At 37.7% G+C, this 11226-nt stretch overlaps 1 protein-coding gene across 1 annotated transcript in view; it reads right to left on the minus strand.

Annotated features, from left to right (window-relative positions):
- CRACD (capping protein inhibiting regulator of actin dynamics) overlaps positions 1-348 on the minus strand; it is a 55947-nt gene extending 55599 nt beyond the window's left edge. The window contains exon 1 of the mRNA XM_062642351.1: positions 261-348. Coding sequence (XP_062498335.1) covers positions 261-285 — 25 coding nt within the window. The 5' untranslated portion in view covers positions 286-348. The remainder of the gene's footprint in view (positions 1-260) is intronic.
- Positions 349-11226: the final 10878 nt, after the last annotated feature.

Raw genomic sequence — 11226 nt, forward strand, 5'->3', positions numbered from 1 at the left:
TGAACCAGAATAACCTCTTTGTTTTGGATTTGACTCCGCTTCACACATACGCTATTTATTACGACTGCCATAAAAATGGACAAAAGCAGCACATACATTAGCAGCAGCCCCTGCTTAAAAACAATAAGCACAGCACATTCCCCCCTCAGCCAGCTCCCCGCTGAAAGTATTCCAGACTGAGCCACAAAAACTGAACAGTGAGCTTTTGAATGACAGGACATCATGTGCTCCATAATCTACAGAATCAGTCAAGTACTTACAAGGTTTCTTAAACAAATTGATCATGCCTACAATTTCAGATGAAGTCAGAGAGCTCCAGACTTGATCTTCTCTGAGGAAGAAACAAAAGCCATGAAATCACCAAAGAGAAGGGTTTGTTTGGATTTTTCTGTTGATGTTTTTAAGAGAACTCTGAAGGACATACTTGTAACATGATAGGCAGCTTGTAGGAACAGCCTTACAAATCAAGCTGAGCATGAATTCCAGCACTCTGCTTTTATTTAGCAATCTCCCTGTGGAAAATGCTAAAGGGAGGTTTTAACTAGCAAGAGCCAAGGTGATTTCAGATTGATAGCTAAGACCTCCTGGCTGATCTTTCATGTGATATTCATTTGGTACATTAGTTTACATAACTGCTTTTGCTCAGTCTTCCCTAACTACAAAGCCAAAAATAGCTTACCTTTTCCACAAGGGCAGCAAGGTATACCTGGAATACTAGGCAACTCTTTATACATGCTAAGAATAACAGCAGCAGTTTTTCGAAAGTCAGAAAAATCTTGTCATTATATTATCATCCATGTTTTTACCTTTACAAGATGAGTTTAATGGCAATAACTACCAAGAGGCTGGACTTTTCAAGATAAATTGTGCCAGACACTAGTATTTTCTGAAGCATCCTATAGTACAATGAAATAGAGACAAGCAATAAGCAGCCTATGTTGTTATAAAAGAAGAAACAATGATGCAAATCCTTCTTAGAAAGCAATAAAGTTTTGAATATAAAACCTAAAAAGGACTTCATTATGCAGTTCTCAATCAACTTCGGCTGAACTAAAGCCTGTTACAGTACTCTTCTGTGCTTTGGATGAAACTTCCCATGGCTCCGACAGCTCCTTTCGCAGAGGTGTCATTCTTCCACAAACAGGTCTTTGCAACCAAGATTTAAGGGAAAATATACCCAGCAAAGCTAGGCTCCCAGATCTGTAGTTCAGCATAAAAATGTGTGGTATAATTTTCAGTATGCTGGGAACCAAGTAGCTTAAAATGCAGTTAAATCCTCTATGGGAAATTCATGTTTTAATGCTGTCTTTTAAATTCTTGTATGGTGTTTGTTCAAAATCATGTTTTACAAGCTTTACCCAAAGACCAGCAACAAGTGGCTAAGCTTAGGCATCCACATCCCAAAGATGTGAAGTTCACATGTGTGTTTAGGCCAAAAAGTGCTTCTCATAAAACTCAAGATGTAGAGAAAGACCGTACTTTCTTAATGTGAAAAGAAATCAAAGTTTATGGTTATCACCTGGTTTAAACAGAGGTCCTTAGCATTTGCATACCAATCACAGAGGCTCTTGAAGTAAGTAAGATAAAAACTTTAACAGAGGAAAATTTTAGTTAATCTATTTTACATAGTACATTTAATAATACCTGGTTTTTTTGTATCTCCTTCTGTCAAGTCAGTTAAAAACACAGTGCGTTTGGAGAAACACTGAAGAATCACAGGCTGCTTAGTGGCCTCATTTTGTTAAGCACTGGAAATATAGACAGAATAATTTCCCCAAAACACAGGCAAATAGGATTGAACAGAAAATGAGAGAAGTTAAAATAAAAAGCTTGAGAGTAATATTCTCCTGTCACTCTCTCCTCTGAGGTATCTCACACTGATTGGTTTTGGTAGATATGTTAAGACTTACATGTAATGATGAGTTTAGAAACTTCTTTCTTTAGGGACACATTTTATTTCATTAATGAAACACTGTCAGGAGCCACGAGAATGACTTTCACCCAGTTTAATTTTTAATTAAAAAGAGCTAAAAAAAAAAGATTAGAAAGATGAAACTACTCCGGTCTGACAGAAAAGCATGGCTTTTTGACCCATCTAAAATGGCTGCTTCCTCCACTCCAGCAGCTGACAGACGAAGATTCCCTGCAGCAAATAAATCACTTCACCCAGCTTCCTCAAGCCTTTCTCTCTCATCACCACACTTGATCTACCATCCCTCCTAATAGCCAGCAAACCAGGACTAATTCAGGCAACGGGGCTCAGGACCATCAGAAAGGCTGCATGACTACCCACGCAAACACTGTGTATCAGATCTGTGGTCACTCCCCTGGGCATGTTCTGCAGCTATTCAAGGCCTTTGCAGTTTTACCATTCAAACTGCATGACTGAGATCCACCTTGGAGATGAACAGTATACTGAAAAGCATGGGTGTCAAGAGGTACCTTTTAGATGGACCAACCTAATCTAGCATCAAAGCTAGATGCATGAATGACCATGAAACAATCTCCTAACTGAGGACAATTAAGCAGCGTTTAATCATCACACAAGTTATCAAAGGACTTTTTATAACAGCAGCTGAGGAGCAGCATCACTCAGACAACAGGCATGAAAACAACTGGTAAACAATCCTGTGATGCAGAGGTAGAAAACACTCCCTGTAACTTCCTAATATCAGCTTTATCTCAGTCACACCCAAACTGCCTGCCACTGGTGCCACAGCTTTTCTCTGATTAAGCAGGGATGAAAACTGAAACATCAAGACACTAAATGAAAGAGGATTAAAAGGTGAAGTGACAAAATTCAACTCTGTGCAGCCAAGGTTTAAAGAGAAAATTATTTATTTTTCAATTGACTTACAAGAAAATAGGTTTCGATAGCTGAAGAGTGTAATGTAGTAGACATTTAAAAGATCCCAGTTATTCCCCAACCAACTTCGGTTCATGTAAAATAATAATAATAATAAATAAAATTTAGGTACATGAGTGGTTTGCTTTTTTTTTTTTTTTTTCTGTGGAGAGTAATTAAATAACACACCACTGAATTGGCAATGATGCTGTCCACTGGCGCCAAACCGAATTTTTACCTCCTCTCGGCAGCTTTGCTGACTTTATGTTTCATCTTGACCTATTTTGGATGTGACAGGGAATCGAGGCAGCGGGATTGCTAAAACCTCGTCATATGTACTTGTAGATATTGGAGGTTATTAATGCAACCACAGTTTGGCATAGGCACTAGATCTTTAACTCAGGAAACACAGATGGTCAGAAAACTTAACTGCTGGTTAAGAACCCCACGGATTACCAACTCACTAAAGTGCTCCAAGCTACATGCAGTCAATGGGGAATACTGAAGCTAGGAAGAGAAATCGGAAGAGAGTTGCGGACAATGAACCAGGCAAAAACCACTTCACTAGAAAACAGGAAGCTTCTGAAAGGTGCTTAATGATACAAGAGACAGGATACATTATTTAGGCAAAACGTGTCCCACAGGAACTATGAGGGAGACAAGAGAACTCTCAAGCAACATAGTTGGACTCTTGTTTCTCATTTGTCCTTTAAATGCTGGAGGTCCAAATGGAAGAACTCTCAAGTTAGCAAAAGAAGTTTGGCAGCATATGGCCTTTGCAATGGTATATACAGTCATCCACCCCTAATCTGCTTCTTCAAAGAATCTCTACAAGGCTGCTGGTGCCCACTGAGTAAATATTGAGCAATAATTGTTTTCATTTCCTTGTGAGTGGACAGGTGCCTGATTTCCAGATCAACAGTCCCAACAGCACAGTCCTCAGCACCAGCGGAAACACAAAGCATCAAAGGGAGCACTAGCTCCCCAAGGATGTGCACCTCTGCCCCAGAGGCAGCACTAATTGCAGAGTACCTATGAGTGCTCCCCATGACACGCTCATCTGAAGGCACACGGGGAGCCAAGAGTTTACCAGAGTTTTCAACACAGCATCTCTGAAGCCCAGATCTTGTGCAAGCAGAATCAAAATGATAAATCTTATTATCTTTACCAGAACTCTCAGTTCAAAAGAAGCATCTCTTTTATGAATCAATCATTATCCTTGCATCAAAGTAAAGCCTTGCAAGTGTTGCTTCTTATCTTATTAAGCTATAAACACTGCTTAATCTTGCTCCATTATTGTCTCATCTATGAGCAGCTGAATTTCTACCAGGTTGGCTGAACTAACCAACTTATGTTGCTGTGATTTTGACATTTCAAAAAAATTCTGTTACACAACCACAGCAGAAATAAAAACCACTTGAGCAGCTGAAAGAGTAGAGCTGATTAAAAGGTGCTACAAAACAGGAACAGATTTAGGAATAATGAGGTCACCTCACACCTCAACACACACGAAGTTATTCTGTTCACTCAAATAACTTCACGTTCAGTAGTAGTCACAGCACAAAATACCACACCATTTTAAAGAGACAGAAGCATTTTCAACGCTTCAGCCAATTCAAAATATTGAACACAGAACAATACCATCATGTTTTACCTTTGGTAATATCTGTGCAGCCAAGAGCTGGATTGGGTTTTTGTTTTGCGTTTTAAAAAGACTGCGGAAACCATGCTTTTCTGAACCAGAGAGGAGTGCAGCAGTCAACAGCTAGTAAAAGAATGTTCTAGATGTCAAAATCGCTCAAAAAGCATGTCTGCCTACTGAGCTAAAGCATGATATTGCTGTCCCTAAATGGGAGTTGGTGTCTAAGCTGGTACAGATTGGAACCATTGAGTCATCCACCCTGGGCCTTTAAGGCAAACAGATGAAGAGTAAAGGGCTGGCAGAAGGAAAAGAGCAGGGAGGAAGTTAAGGAGGTAGAGGGGATTTAAACAAGATTAGCTACATGCGAATCCCAAATAAAGATTAAAATCACTGCCTTCTGGATTTGGGGATTGTGAAGTCAAGGTCATGAAATTAGAAGAAAAAAAACTGTCAGTTCATGAGCTTGAATGGTGACTTTTCTGGGGACAACTTTCAGCAGTATTTCAACTCTTAAGAGCTACAATTGCAGAGTTCTTCCACAAATCATAAGGAGAAACTGGCATTTAGTGCAGGCATCTAAAATTCCTCGCTCCTGTTTTATAGTTAGATCAACCATCTATTTTAACAAAAACAACAAAGTCTTTCCCACAAAGGTCTTTCTACTGTTTATACTCCCTGCTGCCACCAACATAGTCAAGCCCTTACATGGTGGATAGCCTGGGTCTGTTAAGTTACACTAATATGACAAACACCATGGGTGGAATGATCTTGCTTAGCTAACTTTTAGTTAGTTGGTATAGATTACAAATCTTTAAAGCCAAAGCAAGTCCTGTTAATTTATAATACTGTAACTAGTGCTCTATTTAGGTCAGATTTCTTGCAGATTAAGAGGTATTTCAATCATGTAGGAAATGCTTCATGGTTTTTAGAATGAAGATTTCCATAAAGAAGGTCTGTATATTTTCATTTATACATATTCATACTCTCTTTCAACTTGACTGAACTGTAGTCTTGTTCATTTACAACTCTGTACAGACATCACAAAGGTGATATAAATTTCCCTTATGTACTTAACATGAATTACAAGTTCTTAAGGTATAGTGGTGATGGGTGCCCTTCATTTTCATGTGACAGTCTTTTAAAATGTATTATCTGATCTATTAATTCTAAAATTGCTGAGCCGGTTTCCTTGGAAAGGTGCTGGTTTCCATGAGGGCAGCTGGGAAAATGAGTAGGGAAAATAAGAAAGATGTCTTCACCCCATTTAATAACACTTCAGCAGAAGTAAAATATACAGATGGTATTGTTTCCGCTAATGATGTATGCAACTAAGACACCAAAACCACAACTGAGGAAATCAGTTTAATTTCTCCTCAGGCAACTTTCTGAACTGGAACCTAAAATAATGGTTTTCTTTATGATCCAGTTTTCCGTACCATAATTCATTCCTATGTTTCCATCACTGGAGATTTTCTTATGGCAGCTTTCTTTTTATAGCTTAGGAGAGGAAATCCCATAAGTTTGGGAATAGAAAAATTATACTTTGTCTCCTTAAAGACAGTTGTGTCTTTCAGCACTAAACTTTGTTTTTTGCTGTGAGACTACAGAAGAATGAGCGGAGTAGGTTGTTCAGGCATCTCCAAGTGTTTTCTAGGGCAAAACATTGCCAGAGAAAGTTGAGATTCAGTATCAGGAAAGTTTCTTGGTAAAGTATATTAAGCAACTGGACACATACTTGAAGAGCAAGAACATTCACCTTGACAAGGTACTCAGTAATAGAAGGAAATTAACAGTCCTACACTTAAAAGAGGAAAGACAAAATAAACTGAATATTGATTCTTAGAGCAATTCTTGTTCACAGAATACTAAAATTAAGATGAACATTACTGCAGCTTAAAATGATGTGGAAAAAGCAAAAAAGAAAGGGAAGCAAGGAAGAAAACATTAAATCAAATCCTGCTGTAAAAATCTGTAACTTAGACTTTCTGCACAAATACCTGGATCTTGCTAGCCCAGGTGATCAAATACTCTCCAGAACATCCAATAAAGACACTGGGAGAGCCATCCATGGTGAGAATGAACTGCAAGACACAGGCATAAGCAGATTCTGCGCAGTAATTTATGAAGAAGCAGCTTCCTCTGTAAATAAACTGAAAATGTGTTCTGTCTCTTTAACTTACAACCAAAACCCAGGTTATTATTACAGTACCTGACACATCAGTACCCGACACATCAGTACCCAGTATGTCAGAGTGAACATTTTGGTTAGTATCGCTTTCAGTTGCAGCCATGTTTTTTTCTGGGTGCTTTTGTTTTGGTTTGTCTGGTTTTTTTTTCAAATGTTACTGAAACAAGAAGTATAGCACAACACATTTATGTAACCGCTCAGAATCTGAAATCAAACAAGAGCTTCAGCTTCCCTTATTTTTAAATCACTGTTCATGCAGTAAAATGCCTTACATTTTAGGCTGCTTTGGAACTATGCAGTAGCAGTATTGTGAGGGTACAACAGTCATTACTTTATGAAATACTTAATACATGAATATTATAGCTGTGCTTCATAACAAAATGCAGCAGCACCAGTAAGTCACGCTGCCAGGGAATCACAGAGCCCTTTAATAAGAAAGTCACATTGTGCAGAACACGTTTTCCATCTTACTGTCTGAATTCCTTCCTCTGATCGCTAATGGAAACAACTAATAGTGTTATATATTTATGTAACAAATACTTTATATAACATTTACAGTACTTCTATTTAACAGAATAAGCAAATAAGCAAATAGTGCCATACGTGAACTCTGTATTTAACAGTTTAATAGTGTTAAACAATATTACAGTATAAAGCACTGCATTAGCTACCAGAATGCTGTAGAAGTACAAGGAAATCCTTTTTGCATAAAATTATTTTCTTCAAATTACATTATCTACTTGTATGTTTTCCATACTTGAAGTTTCACCAAGGGGTAAAAAAACTACATTAACAGGCTCAATAAAAGATACTTTTACTGCCTTCATTACACAGGAGTATTATAATGGCACATTATATCTTCCAGACATAAAAATGTGATAGACATTCAAAATTATGGCATTCGTCTTTCTGTAAAACATATATCCAGATTAAAATAACAGTTTAAAAGGCCTCAAGGAGCTTTTCTAGTGAAACTTGCCTATGGGTTACATATTTTTCATACTCTTGCTTCTTCTCCAGAACCTTTCGCTTTGGGGAAGAAGTCTTGCTTTTAGACAACAACATATGCAGTATGGAAAAAGAGCAAGATACAAACCAGCACTATATGACATTTTTTTATCCTGAGTTATATCAACAAAAATTAGCAACCTCAGCAGGACCCTGCAGTGGGAAACATTATCCAATCAGAACAGGGTAGTTCAGCTCCCTTTTCTACTTAATGATAAAGATGATGGAGCTGAAGAAAGACCTCGTCTTGAAGACACCTCTGCCTACTGCCAGTTGAGGACATTGCACACCTCCAACAAGTTCAAAGAGTGCAGTGCAATGTGAAGTAAAAATAACAGTAGCACGTGAAGCTTTTAAAGGCTGTGTAAGTCTCTGAACTGCATTTCAGCTGAGAGATTCATTCAGATGGAGGGGAGGAAGGCCACTGCGAGTTTTAAATCTTTGAATACAGACAAGGTAGTCAGTCTATTGCCTGTACTGAATTTAACATGCTGTATCATATTAAGCTCTTATACCTACACAGGTGTCTTTTCCTTTTAGAATTTTCTGAAGAGCTTTACTGCCCTCCTTCCTAGTTAGCCACTAACGCCCAGTGAGCTTCCAGCTCAAGGAAGCACTACATTATATTTCAATTAAGTATGTGATTCTCTTTTCCTGAATTAGGGCTTATAAAAATACTTAGCCACTGCTGGATGCTGGACATCACAAACACAAATACCACTTTAGCAAAGTCAAATCAGGATTTGTGTTAGGTTTTTGACTGTCCCAAACCTACAAACCTGAATTCCTGAGTACTCTTAAGATCATAATTTGAACTTTTAAAACTCTAGTGGAGGGGCAGCCATACAAAAAAGTAATTTCTGGGAATCCTTTAATTGACCCAGTTCTAAAAGTACTAGAGGAAGCATAAATCACCTTTTGACCTCAGATAATGTTTCTATACACTGATATTCTCTCAGAATTCAGCACAGAAGAAATCAAAAGAACGTAGCCCACAGCCTAACTAAAGCTAGGTAAATAGCATAAGCTCCTGACATTGGTAGGACCACAAAAATAAAACTCCAAACAGAAATGAATCTAAATTTTGCAAACAAGACTTCTGGTCGTGTGAAAAAATTTACTTGACACAAGAAATATTGAACATGTTGAAAAAAAACACTCAACCTTCACAGTCTGAGCCCTGTTTTGAAATACAAATTGCTCCAAAATACTCCTGGTGAGCATGGAAATCCTGCTTGGAACTACTGAATCTAACTAGGAATAAAAATTTTAATTCCAATTATAACTTGGTAATTAAAATAAAGAAAAAGATTTAATTAGAGCTAAGCAACACTACTGCAATCTAATAATTCCACAAAAATTAGCTCTGCCTTAGAAGCTCTTATATTCCTTTTACCAAAATTCTTACTCTATATTACATACAAAGTTTCAACAACATAGAGGCATCTAGAGGCTGAATAAAAAGTATAAATACTGTAGTATAAATACTGCTCTGATTTTAACATAGATATACCATCCATCTTGCCCAAGGGAAGTAAAAGCAGAAAAAACTATTCTTGCAAAATTATCAAGACAAGCTTTTGCATCCTGGGCAGCTTCCTGGGGAAACAGAGCAGATGCGAAAGTTAACTAGCTAAGTTAGATATTGAGAGGCTTAAGGAACATGAAAAATGTGACATGACAACTTGTTTTGTTCATTTGTTGTTTTACTTGTATTTGTCATACCATTATTTCAAAGGAAGTTGATCAAGAATAACTGTTCTTCAGCATGACATTGTTGGCTTTCAGAAGAAATTTCTGTGGAGGAGCTTCACCCTCTCTAGGCTTTCTTGAAGATCCCAAAACTGTCAGGTGTAGCTACCTCATTGTAACAGATCTACCTACTGCCTTCATACTTCCCTGACAGTAATAAACTTCCAGAAGCTTACAGGTCTCCATCCTGATAAACAGTAGGCATGAATCTCACAACTCTTAGAACGAGAATGAGTAAACACCCAGACTCAGAAACTGGTAGCCTCCAATGTTGGTCACAGGCAGAAATATACAAAACCAGGAGATTTTCTGGATGATAGAAGAAACAAGTATCTGAAATTTACAGCATAGTTTTCACATCATAAAAATATTTGACTAAATCTTTTTGATTTTTTATTGTAATTATTGCCCCACAACAATTAGCAGATGGATTTAACCACCCAAGTTTCCTGCTGCAATGTTCTGTCCGGTTCTGCAGATGGTGTGATATTCTGAACTAATTAGTTAACTGCGTATCAGAAAATGCTTTCCATGGAAGTGTAAACATCATTTCAGATTGTTGCAATTCTCAGGTCATCTTTTTGGTTGTTCTTCTTTGGTCATGGAGGAGACAAGGAAGTTGGTTCCTTCTAAACAGGACACAGGCTGGGGAGGACCACGCAGTGGGCAGACATAGCTCTAGTAAGCACAGATGAGTGTTTTAAAAGAGTTTTTCACATGGTGCGAGCATGGTGCTACCCAGCTGAGTTCTACAGCTCACCACCTCAGGTCCCAGCCCTGCACAGCCAGAGGTACCGGGGGGGGGGGGGGCAAACCACCATGAGCAGCTTTCTCTGGTGTGTGAAGTCACCCCTGCAGTGGGCCAGCATGAGGACATGACATTGCTCTGTACGAAAGCAAGCTAAGGCTGAGTTGCAGAAGAGCATGAAATCAGAGTCTTTTTACAGTGAAAGACTTCCTGGCTGGTTTTGTGATAGCAAATTTGAGAAGACAACCAGTTCGTTCACATTAATAATATGTAGAGAGTTCACAAATCAAGGTACTTTTCACATTGAGACATTCTAATTATCAGGAAAATTCATTACAAGTGTAGCATAAAAAAAAGTTTAGAAATCTAGAAAATTAACCATGAACAAATGTTACAACATTATGTTGACTAATTCAACTGTATGTTCTTGGCAGGGCCTCTTCTTCGTTAAAATAAGAAAATAGAGTATTTGCACAGCTAATTATTACACAGTGACTTATTTCACAAATTCCTTGTTACTGATACAATTAAATGTATCCATAATCATCAGTTATTGAAAGAAAGAAATCAGAATTGGGTAAACAGAAAGAACAAATGAAAAGAAGAAGAAGAAATTATTTTAAAATTATTTATGACAAGGAGAATCTTACGGATAAAGCAAAACCTCTACTCCTGGTACGAATTATTTCCTATTAAAGTTTTGGTACTATTATCTGCTGTAAAAACCAGAGTATTTTAACAACAGGATACGGGGGTGGGTTACGAAAGAACACTGGGTACGCTGTCAGAAAGAAAACCTAGCTTTAATTCTCTTGGAAGAAAAATTATGTGCAAATTCTGTACAGAAATTTATGTCTTGCATACTTTATTTATGAAATTTGTATTAGACAATCTGGAGATGATGTTGCAACTGACCACACTCATAGACATGCTCTTTGAATATTTGTATTATAAGCCAACAGGTATTGTATTTTACTTGGCAAAGTATAAAATGTGTTATTTGAAAACTGCCAAATTGTATGCAAAAAATGAAGTCTATTAAA

The sequence above is a fragment of the Pezoporus occidentalis genome, unplaced genomic scaffold, assembly GCF_034315485.1.
Source record: "Pezoporus occidentalis ecotype Australia unplaced genomic scaffold, CSIRO_AGI_Poc_V1 ctg1, whole genome shotgun sequence".
Classification (NCBI taxonomy): Eukaryota; Metazoa; Chordata; class Aves; order Psittaciformes; family Psittacidae; genus Pezoporus; species Pezoporus occidentalis.